This window comes from Amblyraja radiata, chromosome 3 (genome assembly GCF_010909765.2).
Source record: "Amblyraja radiata isolate CabotCenter1 chromosome 3, sAmbRad1.1.pri, whole genome shotgun sequence".
NCBI classification, from domain to species: domain Eukaryota; kingdom Metazoa; phylum Chordata; class Chondrichthyes; order Rajiformes; family Rajidae; genus Amblyraja; species Amblyraja radiata.
In genome coordinates, this window is record NC_045958.1 from 78,846,339 (window position 1) to 78,873,221 (window position 26,883).

At 41.8% G+C, this 26,883-nt stretch overlaps 1 protein-coding gene across 1 annotated transcript in view; it reads left to right on the top strand.

The window, feature by feature from the left end:
* The window catches only part of hsdl2 (hydroxysteroid dehydrogenase like 2), a 145,921-nt gene that overhangs the window by 24,963 nt on the left and 94,075 nt on the right, over positions 1-26,883 (top strand). The window contains exon 3 of the mRNA XM_033018182.1: positions 23,702-23,800. Within this exon, the coding sequence (XP_032874073.1) occupies positions 23,702-23,800 (99 nt within the window). The remainder of the gene's footprint in view (positions 1-23,701; positions 23,801-26,883) is intronic.

Sequence of the window (26,883 nt, forward strand, 5' to 3'; positions counted from 1 at the left end):
TATTGTGTGTAGATTGATGATTAAAAAAAAAAGAATTTAATCCATTTTAAAACAAGGCTGTAACGTAACAAAATGTGGAAAAAGTGAAGGGGTCTGAATACTTTCTGAATGCATTTTATTTATTTATTGTGTGTGCCGGAACTTTTAATGTCAACAAGTAAAGCACTGATTAATGTATTTGTCCCTCAATCAAGTGCAATTCCATGAAGAATTGCCAGATTGCAAGAGGTAACTAGCGTATGGAGCCATTTGGATGAAGTGTCTCAGCCCAAAATGTTGACTACCCATTTTCCTCTATTGATGCTCCCTGACATGTAGAGTTCATCTGGCAGCTTCCTTTGGTTTTGCTACAGACTTGAGCATCTGCATTCTCTTTCTTGTAGCACCTTGTTCCTTACTTTGCCTTCACCACTTTATCTGCAGTGCTGTTACCTTTGAGGATCCTTCGACTTGTACTCCATGGTTCCTCTCATCTTCAATATTCCCCAAGGTTCTACTATTCATTCTGTAATGTGTCAATTCTTAGTATTTGCATTCTGAGATGTTCTGGAATGCAAAATTCAATTGTGTTATTCCAGGTGGCGACTGGGAGAGAAAAGAAGGTGGAATTGTGTGCCACTGAATGGATGCTTTTGTCAAGTGCCTTTCTCTTGACTTCCCCTTTGTAAAAGCCATGTGTTCATCACTACGGTCATGGTGGTTGAATTATCCTGCAGGTTGAAGTGGATGTGAACAATAATAAGTATATGGTAATTGATACATATTTATTCCAAAGTCATACAGAAATATAGAGCAGTTATCAATGTACTTTGAATGATTTGATGATCAAATCCTACCTTCTGTAAAAGGCCTCGCAATTAAATTTTATTCAAAACTGAAAAGGCACAAACTGCCTGCATGCCCAAATTCCTTGTTTGGTTTTGTAACTCCTCTGGTACATTCCATAAAACCATTATGGAAAATAATATTTTACATGCACTTCCCTTAATATCTCCACCTGTTGAAAACCAACAGACTCACTTTGACTTGCACTTTGCATAATTCAGTATAACTACACCTCAGAAGGATGGGGAATGAAGGAATGTTTCGAAACTTCCAGCATCATGTTGCTACTGCTACAGAAATATATAAAAGGATGCTTGTGACATTTCATTCTTATATTAATGGAGAAACTAATCAAGCCCATGAAGAAGAAAAGTAGATCATGCTTGAGCATAATGTTCTGTAATTTTTGCACAATAATATATGCACATTTAAAATAAAAACCATTCTTTGGGGAATAAGTGTGAATAGTTTATTGTCACCTTGGTCTCACCATTACATGGTCTGTCTGACTTCCATTTCTTGATCTCTCTGCCTCCATCTCAAGGGGTAAGTTAGCACCAAATTCTCACTTAAAGTCCACATCTATCCACAGCTTTTTCAACTATACTTTCATTCACTCTACCTTATGTAAGCACATAATTCCATTCTCATGTTCCTTGTCACTTTTGATGAATCTTCTTTCCACGAAGACAGCTCAGATATATTTTCCTCTGTCATGTGTAGGAAGGAACTGCAGATGGTGGTTTAAACTGAAGGTAGATACAAAAAGCTGGAGTAACTCAGTGGTTAGACAGCATCTCTGGTGAAAAGGAATATGATGTTTCGGGTAGAGACCTTTCTTCAGAGTCTGAAGAAGGGTTTTGACCCAAAACGTCACATATTCCTTTTCTCCAGAGATGCTGTCTGACCCGCTGAGTTACTCCAGCTTTTTGAGTCTAGCTTGACAGAGCCCTGAAAGGGGTCTCATCTATTTCTCACACCTCTGCTCTTACCCACTTCCCGATAGAGCAATTATGGAGTTTCAAACATCCACCCCACAAGCCTCCATGTTTAACAAATTATACTTTGCAATTTCCATTGTTTTCATCAAGATTCTACCAACAGACACATCTTTTTCTCAAACAGTTTTTTTCCAGTGTGGCAGCAATTTGTTCAATCTAGTGCATTTTGTTTGCTGGTCTCCTGTGCATTGAAAAACAAACAAATGGTGATTGGGTGACTGCTTTGTACCTTTTTCTGCAGGAATAGTCCTTGAGCTTCCAGATACCTGTCAATTTAATTAATCGTTTTGCCCACCCATCCTGATCTCTCTTGGTGCATCATCCCCTGTTCCAATGAAGTCCTGAGTAAGATTGAGAAATAGCACTGCATCCTCCACATGGACACATTACAGCCTTCAAGATCTGATGCTTAATTCCACAATTTCAGATAACCTGCTATCTTTAATTTCCATGTAGATATTAACTCAGTTTTCTCCATTCACTGCCATTGCCTTATTCAACTCTGCCATGAATTTCCCAGCATTTGCAAGTCACTTTAATTGTTTATCTAAAGGTAGTCCTTCATTTATCAACCTGATAGCTTCAACAGTTTACGCCGTGGCAATCAGGTTGGTGGATATACAGTAAATCAAGGCAACAAGGAGTTGATGGCTTCCCATACACTTTCTATGTGGCAGAGCAAGTACACAATGCTGCAGCAATCTTTTGTCTTGGAAATATCTGCTTAAATCTTATCATGGTTGTTGAAGATTCTCACACTTTCTATATTTTCAGATGATGATCTGTACCAGTACAGTTACTTAGTTGTATGTTAAAGCAGTTACAAAGATGAACTGGAGATTTTCTGCGTAGATAGACCTTTCACCAGCAAAGCCTACTCCGCAAATCTTTAGCATTGTCATTTAAAAAAATGTATAAGCTAATAAATAAAGGCTGTTAAGGAAATTAAAGATTGCACACACAGTTCCTGCTTGGTTTTCATTGTTTTTTTAATAGATTTGTTCACCATTTTAGGCATGCATATCCATAGTGGCAGTCCCAGAAGACTGAGTACAACACAAGCAAGTTGCTTTGTCTTTTGTTGTGCCATAACTTTGGAAATAATCTATAAACGTGACGTTAAATCTTTGGCTTCCACCAATGATTTGGTGACTGCGTGTCACTGTCTAGTGATGGATTATTCAGCCAAACCTGTCTTGTGGCTGTGTCCTGCTGCATTTTCTAATAGGGTGATGAAGACACTAAAATTAGCCAGTTGCCAAAGGTTTTCCACTAAACATGATCAAATATTCGCTGCTCTGAATGAGAATACGTCTGGATTTGTTCACACATAGCTTTGTTTTTCTGCCTCCTTCACCATCAGTTGAACATTAAGTTCAGGTTTTAAATGAAGAAGTAATTTGAGAGAGGAGCTGCAGAATTGTTGATAGATGCTGTTGTTATTCTATCTTGGTTCTTCAGTGAAAGGTAGTCGTGGAGATTAAACAACGATCTGGGTTTAACTTTTCTTCATCGGCTTTTGTTCTGCAGCTTACATTGGAGTGAAAGCCTCATTGGTTTGGCTGTAGACTCCTGTAACTAAAGCAGTTTATTGGTGTGTTTCACACATGATTGCAGATTCTAGTTTCAAAGTGGTTCTACTGAAATAGTTCACTATGACCTTGGCATTCTGATCCTGGTACTGTCTATTACATTGTATGAAGGAGGCTCTTAGCATTTGTGTGATCCTTGGAGGAAGTATTTTTCTTGAACTGGTTTGGAGAGAGAATGTTCTTTAATTTGCTTTCTTGCATACTTGGATTGGGGGATGATGGGGTGACACATAGTAATATGGTTAGGACTTGGTACTGCAAACAATGTTTCACTAGATCATATTGTGATATTCAGTGCAACACTGGATTGGCTGGGATTTTAAAATACATTTGGAGGCAGTACTCCAACAGATATTCTAGTCAGGAGCTGTAAAATATATTTTTAATCTAGTCAATCACAGTCATTAATATTTGAATTTGAATGACACTCTTTAAAAGTAGGATTATATTAGGTAAAGATTGCTAATTTATTTTACATATTATAATACATTAAATGAGTTCCCAGAACTGATCGTCTCATAATAGGTTTCTTTTGCAAGCTTGGCAAGTCACTTGCAACAAGGGAACACTGACCTGCACTGCTCAAGCAGAAAGTTTGAGCAAGGGAGGGAAACTCCCAGAACATTAACTTAAAATAAACTCAAATAAATCCAGGGGAAAGATCATAACCTAGAGAATGATGAAAATGTGAAATGTGATGCTGTTGTGAATTGCGTTTTTAGGAGAAAGTTAATAAATATACAGGGAGATATAGAAATAGATAAGGATACATAAAGGTAGAGGTGATGTTGGGATGGAAGATGGCTCTTGGGCAGTTTATACACCAGCATAGACCTTGGATTGAATGACATGCTTCCATGTATTTTATGTATTCTGTCTTTAATTCAGGTGTGTATATTAACTATCAAATATATCCCCTTAAACCTTATACAGTCACCTTCTTTGTTCATTCAAAGTCAACATTTTAAAATGTTTATATCTCATTTTATTAATCTGAAATGATCGTGACCAGCTTCTTGATATGCCTTGTAGTGGCTTGGTGCCGTTCAGTGATTTTGTTTTTAGGCATTTCTGAGGGTAGTTAAATCAACCAACCTCTGATGCAACCTGGAATTAAACCGGTTTCTGTTTAAATCAGACACCTGGCTGATGGGGGAGGTCCAAAATTCAGTTTCATACTTGACAGTGTAGTGCAAAGTATATCCAGCCGCTATTTTTTAACCAGACTGGAACTTCAATCATCAATCTTTTATTCTTGCCTTTGCTAGAGTCGCTTTGTTGTAGTCTTATAAATAACTGCTATGTTTTTTTAATGGAATGTGCTTCTTGGCAGCAAGGTTTAAGGCCATTTAACTCTGTTGGCACCTGAGGAATTGTTGCTTGGTTAGATATGCTGCAAAATATGCACTAATGTACAAATGTGATTAGGGTGGTTGGTGATTTGGCATGTCATTTTGAGAACCAGGTTTGATTTTTTTTTTAGTGGATTTTGTTTGTTTTTATTGTCTTGGAATCAAAGCAAAAATGCCTTGAATAAGGAAAATAATATTTTATTGCAGTTTGTTTCCCCTGCCAGGATGAAGTGGTTCTGTATCCTGATGAGACTTTTTCTGATAATCTGGATTTTACTATTTTGTCTATTTGTTTATTTTGATCTTTTTTTTGTCTTGATTTGTCTATTTATGAAGTTGTCTGCTTAAATTAGTATAAATCCCACAGGCATATCATTTATTAACCATTATGGGTTTGGAGGTTTCTGTGTCTGGTTAACCTTCACTTATTACTCCTGGATTCATAATTGAGTGAAAATCAAAAAAAGAGGGCTCTGACCCGAAACACCATCTGTCTAGACGTGCAGAGTTCCTCCAGCAGTCTTTTTGCTGGAACTTTTATGAACTGGTCTTCAGTAAATCATGGAATTTAGACTTTGAAAACAATCTGCATTGATTTAAACTTAATAGCAAGGAACAAATAGATGATAAAGCAGTAGAAATATCTGATGCGTATTTAACAGAAAATAAATACCCACAAAGAGCTTGGGCAGGTGTAATCATGTCATAAATGGATTCTGAGAGAATGCAGATTATGTTTGTTGTGTTGAAAAAAGGCTATATCAAAAATTTGAATGAATTGGTAAGAGAGACTAGGGTGTTCAGGGAGAAAATTCTGAAATGTGGCCTATTTTTCAAGTAGGCCGCAATTATTTTGTGACTGAAGAATTGATACATTTGAACAAAACATTAAGTATTTTAAGGATTATAGAAGATCCGGTTGGATACCGAAGTATTTTTGCATGATTACATTTTCCGTAAGTAGATGTTAACTTGCAGAAATATTTTATTCGGATTTGCACGATTTGTCCATTGTAAATTAATGCACTTACAGTGCCCTTCATAATGTTTGGGACAAAGAGCCATGATTTATTTATTTGCCTCTGTACTCCACAATTTGATATTTGTAATAGATAAATCACAAGTGCACATTGTCAGATTTAATTAAAGACCATTTTTATACATTTTGGTTTCACCATGTAGAAATTACAGCTGTGTTTATACATAGTCCCCCCCCCCCCCCCCCCCCCCATTTCAGGGCACCATAATGTTTGGCTTCACATGTGTTTGTAATTGCTCAGGTGTGTTTAATTGGCTCCTTAATGCAGATATAAGAGAGCTCTCAGCACCTAGTCTTTCCTCCAGTCTTACCATCACCTTTGGAAACTTTTATTGCTGTTTCTTGACACATAGAATTATTTTTCCTCAAATGTTTACCATGGTCACATTCCCTGAGTTCCTCTAGTTTAGGGAATATTGTGCACAGTTCATCGAAGATAATGTTATTTGTTCAGTGTGCAGGTAAGTGTTCTTTCCAAGCTCAATGCTACGAAAGCAGACGTTACTTAACTCTTTCCTTACAGTGGGGTCAAGCCATCCAAAACTGCCACACCAGCTTCTGCGATAGATCTATTTCATTTTGGCAGTGAATTATTGTATTTGAAGCCAGAGAGAGCATAAATCCAAATGCGTGTATAATATCATGTGTATAATTGGTGTTTTAAATTGAGAATTCATGGTATTCAGACGGCTGTGCAGAATGCATGATCTGTTATCTCAGACCCAGAGATATCTGAAGACCCAGAGCAGCAGCAAGCCCACGGTATCAAAGGGCAGATAATAGGATTGTCAGCAGGTTGGCCGAATGGCAGAAGGCAAAGATTGGCAATAAAAGGGGCCTTTTCCGGATGGCTTCCAGTGACTAGCAGAGTTCTGCAGGGGTCGGTGCTGGGGCCGTTACTCTTCACATTGTATATGATTTGGATGAGGGAATTGAAGGCTTCGTGGCCAAGGTTGCAGATGATACGAAAATAGATGGAGGGGCAGGTATTGTAGAGAAAGCAGGGACTCTGCAGAAGGACTTGGACAGGTGGGGAGAGTGGGCAGAGAAGTGGCAGATGGAATATAGTGTCATGCATTTTGGTAGTAGGAATAAAGGTGTAGACTATTTTCTATATGAGGAGAGAATCCAGAAATCGGATGCAAAGGGACTTGGGAGTGCTGATGCAGGATTACCAAAAACGTTAATTTGCAAGTCAAATCGGTAGCAAGGAAGGCAAACACAAGCTAGTATTTATTTCAAGAGGGGTATAATACAAAAACAGGGATGTAATTCTGAGGCTCAATAAGGTTCTGGGCAGGCCGCATTTGGACTACCGTGAGCAATTTTGGGCACCATATCTGAAGAAGGATGTGCTGGCTCTGGAGACTGTCCAGAGGAGGTTTATAAGAATGATCCCAGGAATGAGTAGGTTAACATATGATGAGCGTTTGAAGGGACTGAGCCTGTACTCGCTGGAGTTTAGAAGGATGAAGGGAGACTTCATTGAAACTTACCGAATAGCGAAAGGCTTGGATAGAGTGGATGTGGAGAGGATGTTTCCACTAGTGGGAGAGTCTAGGACTAGAGGTCATAGCATCAGAATTAAAGGACATTCCTTTAGGAAGGAGATGAGGAGGAATTTCTTTAGTCAAAGGGTGGTGCATCTGTGGAATTCTTTGCCATAGAAGGCTGAGGAGGCCAAGTCAGTGAATATTTTTAAGGCAGAGATAGATAGATTCTTGATTAATATGGGTGTTAGGGGTTATGGGGAAAAGACAGGAGAATGGGGTTAGGAGGGGAAGATAGATCAGTCATGATTGAATGATGGAGCAGACGTGATGGGCAGAAAGGTCTAATTCTGCTCATATCACATGACCTTATGATCGCACATGAAGGTGTTTAAAACAGCTTGTCGTATGTAGGAGCGCAAAACCAGGATGGCACTGCCTGTGTCATTGGACCTTGCTTGATTTTACAAAAGCATTTATTTCATTTAGTACCTCCCATGCATCATTCTTGCTTGTGCATTTTGATGCACTGAAAACAAGACATCAAAGGGGATGAAGATCATTGAAAATGTAGAATAGATCATTGTTAGGCAGTCACATCTTATCTCTGTGTCTTCCTCTCCTCTGACTCTCAGTTTGAAGATGGGTCTTAACTGAAAAAATCACCCATTCCTTCTATCCAGAGATGCTGCCTATCCCGTTGAGTTACTCCAGCATTTTGTGTCTATCTTCAGTATAAACCCGCATCTGCAGTTCTTTCCTACACAAAGCTTTTCAATGTTCCTCGGTACATGTGACAATGAAAAACCCAAACCTGTTTAAAGTTTTCTGACAAAGAAAATGTAATTGTGTTGGAGATTTCACAACATTGGAAATCTAGTCGCTGCAGTAATGCAAGAAATGTGGCTGTCAATTTGCACAAACAGCAGCATGTTACAAACTGAAATATCTGGTTGTTTTGTTGGTTGTGGGATAAATTTTGGTCAGTGAATAAACTCTGACAAATGGCAAACTGCTTTTTTTTGCTGTCTTTTATCATGGTGAGGGGAGAAATTTGGTATCCTTTGTCGCCAGCACTGATGTGTGTGTGTGTGAGTATCAGCTGCAAGATGTACCTGCCTGAACATGATCTCTCCATTTATTCAATGGATCTGAATGTGCAGATGTTAGTGCAACTGAAGAAGAAGTTTGAAAAAGGGTCTTGACCCAAAAAGTCACCTATTCACACAATACACAATACACAATACAATTTATTTGTCACTTGAACCTCATAGAGGCTCAAATGAAATGTTGTTTCTGCAGTCATACACACATGAAAACAAAAGACCCAAGACACAACACAATTTACACAGACATCCATCACAGCGCATCTCCTCCTCGCTGTGATGGAAGGCAAAAAAACTTATCGCTCCCCTGCACTCCCCATTCCCCTCCCGATGTCAGAGTCAAAGCCCCCGGCGGGCGATGGCAATTGTCCCGCGGCCATTAACGCCGCGCCGGGCGATGCAAGGCCACGCTCCGGGTCTTGTTGTTGGAGCCCCCGGCGGGCGCTAGCAAAGTCCCGCAGCCGTTGAAGCCACGCCGGGCGGTGATGTAAGGCCCCGCTCCAGGTCATCCTCGACCCCGCTACTCGGGCGGGAGAAGTCGCCGTTGCAGAAGCCTCGAAAAGCGGTCTCCCGATATTACTGTCTGCCAGACCTGCGGTAAGCCTCCGAATCTCCGGGGGTCGGGTCACAGCAGCGCGCCACCACAGCTCCAACCGCTCCGAACTCGGCCAGCTCCATGATGGTGAGTAAGTCCGCAGCTCCGTGACTGGAGCCCCAGGACGTTCCTGCTGGAGGCCGCTCCACGTTGCAGCCCCAACGACAACGGAGACCCGACAGGGAAAAGGTCGGGTTGTCCGTGCAGGGGAAAGATTTTAAAAGTTACACACACACACACACGCACACGCGCACGCGCACACACACACACACACACACACACACACACACACACACACACACACACACACACACACACACACACACACACACACACACACACACACACACACACACACACACACACACACACCAAAAACACTTTTAAAACCACATTAAAACGGGACAAAGATAACAAAAAAACAAACGGTCTGCAGAGGCCGCCGCCACTATTCCTTCGCTCTATAGATGCTGCCTCAATTCGCTGAGTTTCTCTACCATTTTTGTCTACCTTCGTGCAACTGACAGTCAGTAAGCTTGCACTTATTGAGCACTTGAGATCGAAATGTAAATGTCTCTCCCTTGAAATTATGCTGCCAAACCAGTTTCTCTGGTGATCATACTGGCGAGGTTTTAGGTCAGGGTGTGAATAGATTGACATGATTATTGAATTCTTATTGCTTGAGAAAGTTTCTTGCCTGCAACAAGTTATTAATAAAATGTGTTTCTTACCTCTAGTGTTTATCGTTGATCAAATGTGGGATCAAATACGAGGCTACTGTGAAATGCGCAGATTGAAATACTCCAGACTACTATGAAATATTCCATCTCTCGCTAGATATTTCATCAGCAATTAGGTGTATAATGCACAAGTGCATGCCTTTGTACCCTATTTCAATTAGACCAAATGAGAAGCTTTGAAAAAATGTTGGCTCAACATGATCCTCCCTTGAAAAATACGGGAATGTTCATAATTTGAGTGTCCTTGGGTGTTCCTTTTTGACACCTTGTTTTTCCTGTTTGCTCTTCATATCCATCCTGTCTTGTTGTATTTCTGTTCTTTTTGTTACAGTGCAACAAGAATTTGCTACATTGCTGTAAGATTTAGATATTTGTGTGTCCCTTCCTCTGGCTGGACCTTTCACCTCCCTCACTCAAAATAAAGAATATCTGTGGAGTTGGGATTTTGTTTGTTTTTGTGAATTGTGTGTGTCTCTGCAAGAAAACCTCATGCTAATCCTGGAAAGTGTGGGTTTTCAATCTTAACCTGAAACGTCGCTATCCATGTCTTCCAGACATGCTGCCTGACATGCTGAGTAACTCCAGTACTTTTTTTTTGGTAAACCAACATCTACTGAAGAAGGGTCTCAACCCGAAACAACACCCATTCCTTCTCTCCAGAGATGCTGCCTGTTCCGCTGAGTTACTCCAGCTTTTTGTGTCTATCTACAGTTCTTTGAGTCTTCATTCTTTTCTTGTTTTTTCTCTTCTCAATAATACCGTCCTTTCTAGTTTTGCAACCATCTGCAAACCTTCAGCTCTTTTAAAAAAAAAAAATTTCGATGAAGCCTGAGTTCAGTCACTCTGACAATGCCTTTGGTTCCCAGTTCTCTCCTTGAAACTCCATCCCTTTTTTTTCCCATCTCCTTCAGGAAAAAGGTAAAAGAGCCTGAAAACTCTGGCCACCAAGTTCAAGAACTGCTTTTAAACTACCAAGCAAAACCCTACCCAGAAGACTAACCTCAGCAACTATTATCTTCATTGGATTTTGCGTTTGGTTGCACTATGAACTTCGGGTTTGCACTATTTGGTCACCTAGTGTTACGGTTATTGATTTATTATTGATTTTTATGTATTTATGTGTTTTATTTACAGATCTGTTAAGCTGCATCAAGTAAGAATCTCATTGTTCTATTCCCAGTACATTTGGCAATTAAACATTCTTGACTCTGAAGCCTACTTCATCAACCAATATTCATCATCATCAATTAATATTCTTGCTATCGTACATTGTCAATTTTTGTTTTGAAAAATGATTTCTGTGAAGAGCTTCTAACGGATAGAATATAAAGGTAGATATTGTTCTTAAAGTGCTCATGGAGCTAGAAACACTCAACTTCTAGATCAATGATAATAGAGAACTTGCAACACTCTCCCCAGTATTGGATCAGATCCCAAAGCTTGATCAATAGGTATTCCGTCAATTTGATTTCCTTGGTTTAATTTGGCTGAATTGCTGACCGTTTTGTGTTACTTTCAACTGACTTGGCGTCGTGCATGTTGCCGAAAATCAATGAACTTGGCATACGCACAGGTACAGAGGGAGAATGTCTCAAGTTCTGAAGTCATCGTTCAAGCGACAACAGTTACCTAATGTTATCAGTTATCAGTTATTATTTTAAGGATCATGTGCTTCCGCGTCTGCTCTATTTTTCCCTTCCAGGTTATGAACATTGTCAGTGGAGGCATGAAGTAGTTGATTTGGGCTCAGGGTAATTTGCACAGTTATGTGTTTGCATCAGAATTGGACCATAGATTCTCAGTTATGGAGTAGATACTTCAGGCTACAAGAACAATTAAAGTAGCCCTGCATATGCAAATATCTGTAAATTGATTGGCAAGATAGGTGAACTATCATGGGTGTTTTTTTGGAGCAACACCCCGAGCCTAGAAAGTATGATCACATCTACCAGGCTCCGTAGGGCAGGCTGCATCACCTGCATGGTAATATCAAATTCCTGAAATGACCTTTCTGTGAGCCCCATTGTGGCAACAAACAATTCTGCAGGTCATCCTGGAAACGTCAAAGCATCCTCACTGACCTGTGAGCATCGCACAGAGGAGAGGAGTATCCAAGATGTTACTGAGCCACCTGGGTCTTTTTGATAAGAACACGAGGGAGCCACATAAACAGCAGACAAAATTTAAGCTCCTTCCCATTTGGACATCTCACATAAGATGGTTTAGCCATCTCAAAAGCCACAGATTGCTCATAAAAAAAGTAAATAAAAATCTGCAAACACTGGAAATCCAAAATAAAAATCCAAAAGTCAGACGTTTTCAGGAGGTCAGACAACATCCACGGAGAGAGAAACGGGGTTGATGTTTCAGATCAATTACCTTTAATCAGTTCTAATGAAAGATTATGGACATGAAGCATTACTCTTTCCACATGAATATTTTGCTTCCTGCAAAATAATATTTGACTCAGGGCTTTCTTGTAACGGAGGCCCATCCTACTTCTAATACACCATACATAAATATATGTATATGGTGTATAATAACTCTTGGTCCCTTATCTGCATATAGTTCAATGGGGCATGCTCTCAACAAGTATGAGTGACTGACAATTCATGGCAGCACCTGTTATTAACAGTGATGGTGTTCAACTTGGAACATTGCTATCAATTTAATGGGTGGATTGTCCATTTGTTTTCAATCAAGCTTGAATGGGGGAGGTAGTTTATGCTTGTTACTTGGATCAGCTTAGAACTCTACGGGACAGCAACAATGAGACCACAATGCTTGTGCCAACTATGATGTCAAATTGTACAAACCTTATCTATCTGCCTGTATGTGATAACCCTCCATACCCTTCATGTTCATGCGCCTGTCTAAATGCCACTATCATGTCTGCTTTCACCAAGATGGCATAAAGGCTGAGATATACGCTTGCTAGTTATTCAGAAAGTGACGGCCACACCATTATGTTAGCCTGTAACGATTTTTTTTAACCTTAACCAAAAATTAATTAGTCCCTAACAATATTTGATTCTGGACATCAAAACCGTCTTTTTAATTTCAATGTTTTTGACTTACTCATTTCAACACATCTCAAACATTCAGCTGCCATCAATCTATTTTTAGCTCACATTTTTTATTTAGGTACAGCCGCAAGGAAAATATAAATGACGAACCAGGTCAACCATTTTGATATAATTGTTCATGCTCTCAATACAGTTAGAAATTTTGCTTCTAACAAGTTCCAAAGCTTTGAGTTTGGGACCAGATCTATGATGGTTTGCCAATGTCTCACCTCCACGACCCTGGGTTTGGAAGTCAAGAGGTCACCAAAGCGCAAGGGCTGCAATGAGGGAGATTGGGACCACACCCTAGTTTATGGGAGAACTGTCCAGTAGTCTAACAATAGTGGGGAAGAAGCTGTTCCTAAATCTGGTGGTATGTACTTTCAAGCTTTTATATCTTTTGCCCAATGAGAGAGGGGAGAAGAGGGAATAACCGGGTTGAACCTATTTTGACAGAATAACTGAAAGGCATTACATGAATATTGAAAGACTTCAGAGCTCTGAGGTGCAGTGGGAAGTGGGAGTCCCAGTACGTGATTTGCAGAATGCTAGTTTGCAGGTGGCAATTAATTGGGAAAGTTGACATGTTTGTAACTTCCACCAATAATAGAAAACCTGTTGCAGTGATTATGAAAAGATGAAATATTTTTATTTTTGGGACAATTGTTGGCCAGTAATGAAGATTTACCAAGTTACTGAAAATGGAACGGGCTTCGCTTTCTCCTCCAGTCTTTGTTTTGGGGGAGATTTGGTTTTAATTCCAAAAATAAACTTTATTCCGTATTTAAAAAATATATGAAACAAGATTGTGATATTCTTCTGATATTCTCAGCACATATGCATTAATTCGTGATATTCAGTAGTGTTCACTACTATCCTTAAACCAAGCATCCTTGCCTCCTTTGTGGCACTCTGGGATGATATCCTTTGCCTTGTTAAGTCCCCACTGCGCCTCAATGTTCTGCAGCGGAGGACCCTAGACTAGAGTCCTGCCCCACAGAGCCTTGCCGTTGGCTGCACCAAGTTTTGTTGCGTCCCTCAGCACGTACTCCTGCGGTCTGACATATGCTAGTTGGCACCATTCCCTGATGGACATCTCATTTTGCTGGGAGGCCAACAGGTTTTGGGCAGACCTGAGTGTCTTTCACTGTTGATGATCTTTCAGAAGCACTTGATGTCCTGCTCCGAATGTGTCCCCGGGAATAGCCTAAAATCAGAGAGTCCTCTGTTGCACAGCTGTTCAGTATGAGCCTTGACAAGGACCCTTGCATCATTTTCCAGACCCTGTTAGCAAATCCACACTCTGCGAAGAGGTGGGCAACCGTCTCTTCACAGCAGCCGTCCCAAGGGCAGCATGCGTTGGCAACAAAATTCCCGTGGTGCAGGAAGGATCTGACTGAGGGTTCCTCTCGACACCAGCCAAGCAAGGACTTTGTGCTTATTGGTGTGCTCTGGTGATGAGGCATTTTGCCAGACAAGCTGGGCAGTCTGCTCAGGGAATCAGGCCACAGGATCCATTGAGTCCTTGTCTTGTAGTGCCTGCCACTACCCAATGGAATTGTGGTCAAAGCTGCTAATCCCAAAGAATCTTTCCACAAAGGACAGGTGGTGTGGCAATGTGTAGCTAACTGGCACATTGCGCGCCATCGGTGCCATGCCTATCCTTCAACACTGAGGACAGGTAGAACCTCAGCACATAGTGACACTTATTTCCCACGTGCTTTAGCTCTACGCACAGCCAAAGTCCATCAGGGTGAGGGTGAAGTTGGGCATGCCTTTGCCCCTGTTGTATTCCGATTTGTGCATCGTGGCCCATAGACTTGGCCCATCGTTTATCCCCGGCTGAACTCTAAGATGTCCTGGGTGATCGCCAAGGCAGAGCAGAGGGGACGGGCCCCTTCTGCGCCAAGTACAGCATCCCTAGGAACCTCACACTAGATGACATTTTTTTCCAATTATTGAGAGGGAAAGCTGTTTCCACAGTACCTATTTTTGTTTGACCGTGGCCATTTGCTCCAGTCAATTCTTGTTGCATGTCTCAGCCCCTCCGAACCAGATTCCGACCACCTTTAGGAAGTCAGACCTGATGGTGAAGGGGACAGAAGATCGGCTGGGCCAGTTGCTGAAGAGCATGGCCACGCTTTTCCTGCGATTGACTGAGGACTCTGGTTGCCGATGCTGATCAATTTGCAGACCGACTGTGGATCCGAGGGAATGATGGCGACATCGGCCATGTAAGGGGTTGTTTCGATCTCAGTGCTCCCACTGCCTGACAATGTCACTCCTCTGAAGCTCTTGTCTTTCCTAATGGATTCAGCAATGGGTTCCACGCAGCACACAAACAAGACAGGGGAGAGTGGGCTCCAGACCTGACGGGGAAGCTATCTATTTCCCATCAATTGATTTGGACTGCACTACAGATATCAATGGAGAACAGTTGGATCCAGTTCCTGATTCCCTCCCCAAGGCCCATTTTGAAGACCACGTCCATCATGTATGTGTACGATAACCTTGGATAGAAACATATAAACATAGAAAATAGGTGCAGGAGTAGGCTATTCGGCCCTTCGAGCCAGCACCACCATTCAATATGATCGTGGCTGATCATCCAGAATCAGTACCTTGTTCCTGCTTTCTCCCCATATCCCTTGATTCTGTTAGCCCAAATAACTTTATCTAACTCGCACTTGAAAACATCCAGTGAATTGGCCTTCACTGCCTTCTGTGGCAGAGAATTCCACAGACTCACAACTCTCTGGCTGAAAACGTTTTTCCTCATCTCAGTCCTAAATGGGCTACCCCTTATTCTTAGGGATCAGGAGAATGCCCTGATCAAGAGATCTGGGATATTTGTAAAAACTACTACCGATTTATCATTATCAATTTGGCTGAGCTATCAGTACAGTGAAGCCTAGGGCAACATGGGCAGGAATTTCTGCATTTAATGGGCATGTGTTGTAAATTGCTGTCTATTTTACTCTTGAGTGAGTGCTAATGGCCAAAAGAAAAGAGCAGGCTTGCCTATTTTCTATTATCTTGGAAAAGGAAGATTGCACAATCTAATGTTGTACTATCTTTGGACAATTAGCAACAAGTTGCATTTATATATTGCCTTTAATGCAGTAAGATATCCCAAGCCACTTAACAAGAGCATAATCAATCACTATTTGACAGTGAGGCCTTAAGGATAGCTCAGGACATTGGCAAGTAATTTTCTTGCCCATGAATGTAAAATCAAACAGCTGGAAAATGTCAGTGGATCAAAAAGCATCATGAAACAAAGGGATGGTCGACATTTGGATGGCTTCTGTCTCACTCCATCTCATTTCTATTTACTGCTCATCTTTAGACTTTAGAGATACAGCTTGGAAACAGGCCCTTTGGCGGTCTGAGTCCACGCAGATCGCGATCCCCCACACACTAGCTCTAACCTACACACTAGGGACAATTTACAATTTTTTTTTTTACTGAAGTCAATTAAGTTACCAACCTGCACATCTTTGGTATGTGTGAGGAACCTAGAGCATCCGGAGAAAACCCACTCGGTCACGGTGAGAATGTGCAAACTCCATACAGACAGCACCCTTAGTCAGGATCGAACCTGGGTCTCTGGTGTTGTAAGGCAGCAACTCTACCACTGTGCCAATGTGCTGTGCCACTCCTCCTGCTACACTCTGTCCCGATGCAGCATTTTGACACAATCCTCCAATATTCCTCTCCCTTCACATGTGCTACTTGACAAGTTGAACTCTTATGGCAATTTGTTTTTTTTGTTACAGATTCCGGCATCTGCCCTTCCCATCTCTTGTTTCCCCGTAGCCTATGAATCTTTTGTGTCTCGCGGCACGGATGAGAACCAGCAGCAGTTCTTCTGCTAACCTTCCTTTAGATCTCAGAAATGTTCAATATATTGGTGTCCTTTCAATTAAGGCCTCTTGCGCATTCTTGGATTTCAATGTCTCACTCAACCTTTAGTTACTCAGGCCTATCGCTCTGGAATTTCTGACCTAATCATCTTGCTCCACTCTTTTTTAAGTTTTTAAGATGTTCCTAAAAACTCATCCGTTCAACTAAATTTATGATCATATGCCCAGGCTTTTCCTCATGTGCCCATTGTCACTAACTGATTTAATTCACTATTTCTTTGTGTCCAGGGATTTTACATTGCATTAAAAGCAATACATAAATGCAACTTGTTGAAATTTAGTACTGAACTAGCCTGGAGAAGCAACCATGATAATAATTTCAACTCAGAACAATAGAGTACAATTCAACTCGGTACAATAGAGCACCTGTTAATATGGGGGTATCTGACTTTTGAAAGGTTTGTATTCATGAAGGGTACAACTTGAACTAGATAATGGAAAGATCAGAAGGAGTGAGGTGGTATAAAATTAAATAACTGCACAGCATTTTCGTATGACATTAATCTTTTTCTTGATTTTGTAAATTGAAATTTCAAAGGGAAAGATCCATCTATGATCACAGTTGATGAAACTTGCTAGGAGATGGATTTTTTAAGAACTCATTCTGCATAGCCTGGAGGTATTACTCATCGTGATGCAACCAGGAAAAAAAATGTAATTCTATAATTCTTTGAGCAGTCATGGAATTTATTTCAATCTTGTTTCTATGGTATCTGTTGATGGAGTATGGCTCCCTAGGTTTTCATTTGGTTTTGTATAAATTTTATTGTTTTTCCCCCTGGAAAATAATTGGACCACAAATTTCTTTAGAGTGTGGCACACTGCCACTTAAAGAAAAGTTCATTGAGGAATTATTCGGCAAACAACCTTGTATTTCAAGTTAAACATTTTGAAAGACATTTTACAGTGTTGCAACGCAGCAGTTCCAAGTGGGTTTAAAAGTGACTTGTTTCTCTTGTGTTCCTTTTCTGGGTTTGTTGAACCTCTGGATGCCATTGTTTAAGTTGTTGTGGGCATCTGCTAATTTGATCCAACTGACATTTGTCGACTTTCCTGCCCTTTTCATCCAAGCCTACTGTTCCTCTATTGCTGCATGGAATGCAATGCTCAGCTGTAAGTACAAATGTCCATTTTGTCTGAAACCCTGCATCCAGGCTCCTGGTTATTACTTCACTTTTCCTTAGAACCTTGAATTGCTGTGGAGATGCTACAGCAGGATACACGCTGATATTTTACGCCGTGGGGGGTTTCTGGTCCATTCTTCTCCAATTTGGACCATTGGTTTGAGCAAATATTGATGAGTTGTTATCTGCAGCTCAGCTTCTTCCACCACTATGCCTTCAACTTTAACTATGAATTACATACTATGTCTTTCCTCGCCAATTTGGTCAGGGCATGTATTTTCCAATGTACACCATGCTGATTGTAAGTTATAACAATACGCTAGATTATCTCCACTTGCTCGTTTATGGGTACGTTGCAGACTGTGTAGTGCTGTGAGTGGGCAAATAATTTAGTTTAGAGGTACAGCATGGAAACAGGCCCTTCGGCTTATTGAGTTTGCACCAACCAACGATCACCTGTTCATTAGTTCTATGTTATCCTGCTTTCAAATCCACTCCCGACACATTTGGAGCAATTATTTCTATAGAGGATAATCAACCTACAAACTCTTGTTTAGGAAGGAACTGCAGATCCTGGTTTATACTGAAGATAGCCACAGTGCTGGAGTAACTCAGCAGGTCAGGCAGCATCTCAGAATTCTGTCAGTCTGAAGAAAGGTTCCAACCTGAAATGTCACCCATTCTTTTTCTTATTACTTTAGCACAGGGGTCTCCAAACGATGGCCCGCGGGCCACATCCGGCCCGCCACGAGATTTTATCCGGTCCGCCACGAGATTTTATCCGGCCCGCCACGAGATTTTATCCGGCCCGCAGCAAGCTCTTAACACGTTCTGTGCCGTGGGCTGTAAGCGAGTTCGGTATTCCGACTGAGCATGCCCAGGTCACTTGAGTTCGGTATTCCGACTGAGCATGCCCAGGTCACTTGAGTTCGGTATTCCGACTGAGCATGCCCAGGTCACTTGAGTTCGGTATTCCGACTGCGCATGCCCAGGTCACTTTTTCTCACAGAGAGTGGTGAGTCTGTGGAATTCTCTGCCTCAGAGGGTGGTGGAGGCAGGTTCTCTGGATGCTTTCAAGAGAGAGCTAGATGGGCTCATAAAAATAGAGGAGTCGGGGGATATGGGGAGAAGGCAGGAACGGGGTACTGATTGGGGATGATCAGCCATGATCACATTGAATGGCGATGCAGGCGCGAAGGGCCAAATGGCCTACTCCTGCACCTATTGTCTATTGTCATCAGGCACTCGCCATAAACATTGTCGGGAGTGGATCTGCTGTTATCAGACCTTTGTTTCAACCGGTGAGTGAGCGAGATCGTGCTGCTGCTTGGGGTGGGGTCCGTGATCGGAGTCGGGCCCGGGTCTCCGTGCTGCGGGCGCTGTTGAGTTGCTGCTGGGCCCTCCACGTCCCCTCCTGGGTGCCCCATCCCTGTCCGGGGGCGGCCGGCGGTGTCGTCCCCGGGCTTGCAACCGGCGCGTGAAGGAGGCGTTGGCTCCAGCTCGGCTCTCTGGGAGATCGCTGGTCGGCGCTGACCCAACTCCCTGTATAGTCCCTGGTGGACTCTTCGAGAGTGATGTCAGATAAGGAAACAGGGGGAGTGAAATGTAAAGCCAGAGAGGTATATAAATGGAAGAGGACAGGGGAGAGGCAAAAGGGCGGAATAAAGGTGAGATGATCCAGTCCCTCATTTCCCTTTTATCCCACTCATTCCCCCCTGCAACACGTTTCACCTATATCCCTCTCTCATCACCTGTCCTTCCCTAGACAGATTCTGCCTCACCCACTGAGTTCTTCCTGTATTTGGTGCTTTGACCTTAAACTTTCTTAAAAATTAAGAGAACTGAATGACATTTTCAGTTATTATAGATTGAAGCATTCTGAAACAAATATGAAACAATCTTACTTGGATGACCTGAAATTAAAGCATATAATTAGTTAGTTAGCTAATTACAAAATTCAATTACTAGATCTAAACATCTATCCATTTCTTAAGAAAAGGTTAACATTTTTTAATAGCCTAAGTGTCCAAATAACATTCACACAAGAATTCACAATATAACATGATTTTTAAATCTCATTGTCATGAATTTATAGACCAAATTGAAGGAATTTAGTCTATAATTCCCGTAAATTAATGGCCATTTTAATCATCTTGCGAGTGGGTTTTTGTGGAACGCGATCGATTGGAACTTTGTGGTTTGCGGTGAATTTAAACCTCATATCGGCAGGAAAAACACTGCCGGTTCGTATATTTACATAATGACATTTTCGCTGATGAAATTTTGATTAAAGTAATCCTAAGAAGCAAGTTTATATGTAAAATAAATGACTTACCTTATGTTTTGTCCCTACGTGAGATCCGTCCCATTGTTGGCGTTGACGGCGTTAGAAGTCGCCTTTTTATTTTACTCCAGCCATTAAATTGTCCCGCATTTAAAAAAGAAAATTCAGAGAACGGCAGTCGGAACGATTATTCAGCATCAGGTAGAAGCCTGAGAAAATATATCTTGGACAGGCAGGAGAAAACGGCATTTTAATCCCGCCCCCACCCCCCTCAAAGGCGCAAAAGTTGCGCACACGGCCAGTGACAGAACTGCAGCGCCGCTGAAGGTAAGTTTTCTAACATACCTTCACGGTAACATACCTATTCTATCCACAATTCTTTTATCTTAGACACTTTTATCTTGGATTAAGATCCAGCACAAAAGCAATTAAGCACACATGGTGTGGCATGATGGCACAGCGGTAGAGTCGCTGCCTTACACCAGGTGCTGTCTGTACAGTTTGTACGTTCTCCCTGTGACCCCATGAGTTTCCTCCCACACACTCCTCCCAATTTGTAGGTCAATTGGCTTTGGTAAAATTTATAAATTGTCCCTAGTATACAGGGTGATCGCTGTTCAGTGCGAACTCGGTGGGCTGAAGGGCCTGTTTACATGCTGTTTTTCTAAAGTCCAGAGTTTAAACCAGGAACTGCAGATGCAGGTTTACAAAGAAAGGACACAAAGTGCTGGAGTAGCCCAGCAGATCAGGCAGCACCTCTGGAGTACATGGATAGACATTATAGAATCGGGGTTTTACATATTCTGTTGTGCTGCTGCACGTAAGAATTTCATTGTTCCATTTGGGATATATGACAATAAAACACTTGTGATTCTTGACTCTTATTTTAGCTCATCAATGCATTTGGGCAGTAACATAAAATTCTTAATGAATTATTCACTTGAGTGAAGTGATTGAGGAGTCAAACGAGCGACCGCTGCCAGGTCGTATGGTTTTCTCTAGTAAGCTCTCTTTATTTTTTCCTACAGTCTGCAAAAATGTGCCAAATATATAATGTGGCCCTCATCCTGAAAAGTGTGGAGGCCCCTGCTCTAGCACTTTCAATCAACAAACCCTTGTGTCTTTGGGAAGTGGGAGGAAAGTGGAGCACCCTGAGGGAACCCACGTGGTCAGAGGAACAAGGTGCAAACTCCACATGGACAACACTCGAGGTCAGGATTGATCAACGGCTTCACCAGCTGCACAACAGTGCTGCCCTGGACTGTCATATGACCAGCATATGACACTGTTGTCGTCACTTGTATGGCAGGCGACTGACATGGAGACCCTTTGTGCTGTTTCTCTGTTGGATCTGTTTTCAGGGTGGGAGTGCTGGTATGATGAAGCCATTCTGCATTCCAGTAAAAGATGTGGCTGAGAAATGTCGCCATGGTGTCATTTGCGTGGTAGGAAGTGTGAGTGTGAAAAATCTTTAGATGGTGTTTTGAAAAAAATTAGGCTTGCATTTTATTTCTGTGTGTGTGTGTGTAGATTGTTGAGAGTACAGGGGGGGCTGCGCTGCTGAGTATTGGGCCGGCCGCAAGTGCTTAGAGGGGGCCACCTGCATGTGAAATTATGCCCTCTAGAGCTGGATACTTACACTGTTGAAAACATCCAATTAACTTCCACCCTGTCAATTCCTCTTTAAAAAGTTGTGTGTTTCAATCAGTTTTGCAACTCTGAGGAATAATGACTGAACTTGTACAACATTTCTTATTATAGTAACTGCTTTATCTAAAAATCAACAATGGGAGTATTCTTTCACTGTTTTCAATGTAACTATCGTTCACAGCATTGTAACACATCAGTTCCATAGACAAAGTCCATTGTCCACAATGGGGTAGAGGTGAATTGCTCAGTACCCTAGCTCATGGAAGGACCGTTCGGAAACCTGATAACAGAGGGATAGGAGCTGTTGCTGAATCTGAGAGTACGTGCTTTCAAGCATCTGTACCTTTTTGCTGGACAGGAGCAGGGAAAAGATGGAATGACCGGGGTGGGCCAAGTCTTTGATGATGTTGGCTACATTTCCCAGGCTGCATGAAGAGTAGATGGAGTCACTGGTGGGCAGTCTGGTCTGCGTGATGGACTGGGCTACATCCACAACTCTCTGCAATTTCTTGTGGTTTTGGGCAGAGCTGTTCCCAAACCAAGCTGTGATGCAGCCCAATAGTATGCTTTTTATGGTACATCTGTTGAGGTTTCTAAGAGTCAAAGGAGACATGCTAAATGTTGGCCTTCAGACCCATCAGTTTGCTGAATGCTCTTCCTCGTGATATATTTTAAAGTTTCTAGACTCTTACCTATTGGTGATTATTGGTATATTTTTGTCTGAACGCTGAGGTCCAAACCTCTATCGTTCTATAAATCTTTTGCCCAGACTCTATTGGTCTCTTGACCAGAGTAGGTGAATCAAGGACCAGAGGACATAGGTTTAAGGTGAAGGGGAAAAGATTTAACAGGAATCTGAGGGGTAACGTTTCACAGAAAGGGTGGTGGGTGTATGGAACAAGCTGCCAGAGGAGGTAGTTTAGGCAGGGACTATCCCAACGTTTAAGAAACAGTTAGACAGGTACATGGATAGGACATGTTTTGAGGGATATGGACCGAGCAGGTGGGTCTAGTGTAGCTGGATCATGTTGGCCGGTGTAGCCAAGTTGGGCCGAAGGGCCTGTTTCCACACTGTTTCATTCTGTAGCTCTATGATCCTTCACACTACATCAGAAAAAAATATTCTTCAGTTTTTACTCTTGTGGGATTTTGTTGCACTCAAATGGCTGCCCACATATTCCAACAATTACTACACATGGATAGATACTTCAATGGGTGTAAAGCATGATATCAAGAAAGTATGTTTTATATTTATTTGCAGAGAATGGTCCTTTGTGCCAGAACAATTGTAGATAGTTCTCTTGCACTTAAAAATTACTGCTCTGTATTATCTCTTTGGGGTTAAAATGGTTTGAGTGGCTGCTGTAGTGGGTAAGTATTAGAAAGATGATAATGTTGCTGCTGTTCCTTATTGAACGTTTTATCTTGTTTATTTAGTTTCATCACAAGGATTGATGAATGTTATGAATTAGGCCACACAGTGGGAGCAGCCAGGTTTATAATCTGCAAATCAGGACCGCAAAATCATTTGTATTGTATTTGCAATACCATAGTATCCTTGTTCTTTTCAGCAAATGATGATTCCTATGTAACTTGAGGTGCAAAGTAGAACCTTTTCATTCTGTTGTCATTTACCTATTTAACAAGGAAGCTGAGCCTGGTGATATTTTTTTATGAATTACTCTAGGCAGACAACTGATGAATGAATGTCGATAGTCAATAATGGCTCAATTGCCACCAATCTACCTCGCCTTACGAAATGAGAAAGTGTGTACTTTGTTTTGCTCTGCATTTTTGTTTTATTTCTATGAAAAATAGCCTTGCTGATTGCTGTCAAATGTTCTCCTTGGGTAAAGAAAATGGATCGTACATTTTGTTGGATTTGTCTGAAATCATTCGTTTTTCTTTTCAGTTGAAGCTGCGGGGGGCAAGGCTTTACCGTGTTTGGTTGACGTGCGAGATGAGGAGCAAATCAGCGAGGCAGTGAAGAATGCAGTGAAGACCTTTGGAGGTACTGTTTGATCAATGATTTTGGATGTGGCAAGCTGGTGAATGTGATGGCTTTTGTCTTCCGGGAGATATCAGTTTATAAGCCATACGGTGACTTGAGATGTCCAGTTAAAACTCTGAGTAAGTTGATCGTAGGGCAGACTGCTCTGAGTGGCAGTTCCCCATGACACAAACACTATGTTTCAGTCATGCATTCTCAATAATGTATCGTTTCCAAAACATTTTTCCGATTGCTCTAAGATCAGCCTTGCATTCAATATTTACAGTGCAGCTATTTAAAGTCAAAACTACAACTGGGTTTAATACTACAGTGTGGAAAGAGACCTGTTCACTAAGCCTGAGATGGAAATATGATCGTTTTCGAATTGAAAGAATTGATTGGGAAAGAGGAGTTGATGTACAATTGAGCTGTCACTTTTAATTAATTTAAGGGACAGACTGCTGTGGCCAAAGATACTAGAGTGGAGCTCTATGATCTTTGACTGTGGCTGTCTAGCTGACTCCAATGTACTTTGCTCTCAATTCTCATCTTATAGAAGTGCACTTGAAGGCCACCAAGTGTGTGAAATGTGAACTCATTTAACCCCACTGAAGTACGGGACGACAGATGGCACAATGGGCTAAGTGTTCGGGCTGGCAACCGGAAGGTAGCCGGTTCGAATCCCGCTTGGAGTGCATACTGTCGTTGTGTCCTTGGGCAAGACACTTCACCCACCTTTGCCTGTGTGTGAATGTGTGTGAATGTGTGTGAGTGATTGGTGGTGGTCGGAGGGGCCGTAGGCGCAGAATGGCAGCCACGCTTCCGTCAGTCTGCCCCAGGGCAGCTGTGGCTACAGAAGTAGCTTACCACCACTGAGTGTGACTGAGGAGTGAATGAATAATGCGATGTAAAGCGCCTTGAGTATTAGAAAGGCGCTATATAAATCCCATCCATTATTATTATTATTATGGCAAGTAAAATAAAATTTCCGCACTGTTTTTATCATGGACACGAGGTACATATATAGGCCATCACAATGTTTTTTAAGAAAATAACTAAGAAGAATCATGACAGTATCTGGTCCAGTCTGAAAACATCCAACCTTCATAAAACACTTGACTCTTATTAATTTTCATCACCAAATTTATTATCATCAGTAATATATATTTTATAAAGAAACAAATTCATAGTATTAAACTTGTAAACAATATAAAAATAACGTTAAACATTATCTCGTCAAACAATTAAAAGTAACTTCTATAATCCAAATTTAGATGTCGTTCAAATATTATTTGGTTCCAAGGAAGTTAGACTAGAGATATCGTGTTTAAAAAATCATGAAGCGTGATCCTTGATTTTGTTTCCTTAATCATTTGTTGGTTAGTTTTATTTTTTATTTTAATATGGACACTCTGATATTTGTAGAATCCCAGAAATTTATGTTTGCGGCCATTTTCTACTTTGACGAGATAAGGGCTGAATTTGCTGAATAACCTTTTTCGGAGCAATTGTATTCTTGACTGATTCACAGTGCCCTCCATAATGTTTGGGACAAAGACCCAACATTTATTTATTTGCCTCTGTACTCCACAACTTGAGATTTGTAATAGAAAAAAAATCACATGTGGTTAAAGTGCACATTGTCAGATTTTAATAAAGGCCATTTTTACACAATTTGGTTTCACCATGTAGAAATTACAGCAGTGTTTATACATAGTTCCCCCCAATTCGGGGCACCATAATGTTTGGGACACAGCAATGTCATGTAAATGAAAGTAGTCATGTTTAGTATTTTGTTGCATATCCTTTGCATGCAATGACTGCTTGAAGTCTGCGATTCATGGACATCACCAATTGCTGAGTGTCTTCTCTGGTGATGCTCTGCCAGGCCTGTATTGCAGCCATCTTTAGCTTATGCTTGTTTTGGGGGCTAGTCCCCTTCAGTTTTCTCTTCAGCATATAAAAGGCATGCTCAAATGGGTTCAGATCGGGTGATTGACTTGACCACTCAAGAATTGACCATTTTCTAGCTTTGAAAAACTCCTTTGTTGCTTTAGCAGTATGTTTGGGATAATTGTCTTGCTGTAGAATGAACCGCCGGCCAATGAGTTTTGAGGCATTTGTTTGAACTTGAGCAGATAGGTCTATACACTTCGTTATTCATTACGATACTACCATCAGCAGTTATATCAACAATGAAGAAAAGTGAGCCAGTACCTTCAGCAGCCATACATGCCCAGGCCATAACACCCCCACACCGTGTTTCACAGATGACGTGGTATGCTTTGGATCTTGGGCAGTTCCTACTTTCCTCCATACTTTGCTCTTGCCATCACTCTGATACATGTTAATCTTCATCTCATCTGTCCACAAGACCTTTGTCCAGAACTGTGGTTGCTTTTTTAAGTACTTCTAGGCAAGGGAGGAAATCGCTATCAAAACATGGGGGGGAAGAACACAATTTTTTGGTGCCGCATGCGCGCACACATGCACGTGGCTTCGGAGGCTTTGGCCATGGGTCCTGTGGACGATAACATCGGGAGCTGACCTGGTTGGTGACCGACTCCAAACTCCAGCAACAGCAGTTTCGTCCGCCCCGAATCGTGGGGCTGCATCGGCCCGTTCGCGGGGCCTTTCATCGCTTGGCGCGGCTTAAAAGCGGCTGTGGGATTTTCCATCCCCCCCCCCGGCGGGGGCTTCAACATCGGGAGCCTCGATCGCCTCGATGTAGCAATTTGACCGTGAGGCGGTGGAAGATCCCATGGCCGATTCAAGCTCTGCTCTATGATCTTTGCTCCACCAGGACGTCTCCCTCCTCCAATCACCGCACTCTATCCTCAGTCACACCCCGCTACTTCTGCCTCTGACCGACAGCCCCCTTCTCCAATCATCGCCCTGAATCATCATGTCCCACCCTCCTGCTGACCGACGTCTCTCTTGCCAATCGGCGCCCTCGATCATCAGTCCTACCCCAACTTTTAATAGATTTTTTTTTCACCGAATTTCAAAATCCGGATTACATAACATGGAAGTCCCCCCCCCCCATCTCCGCAGGATTTCCGCCTCATGCTTCTTGGCAAACTGTAACCTGGCCATCCTATTTT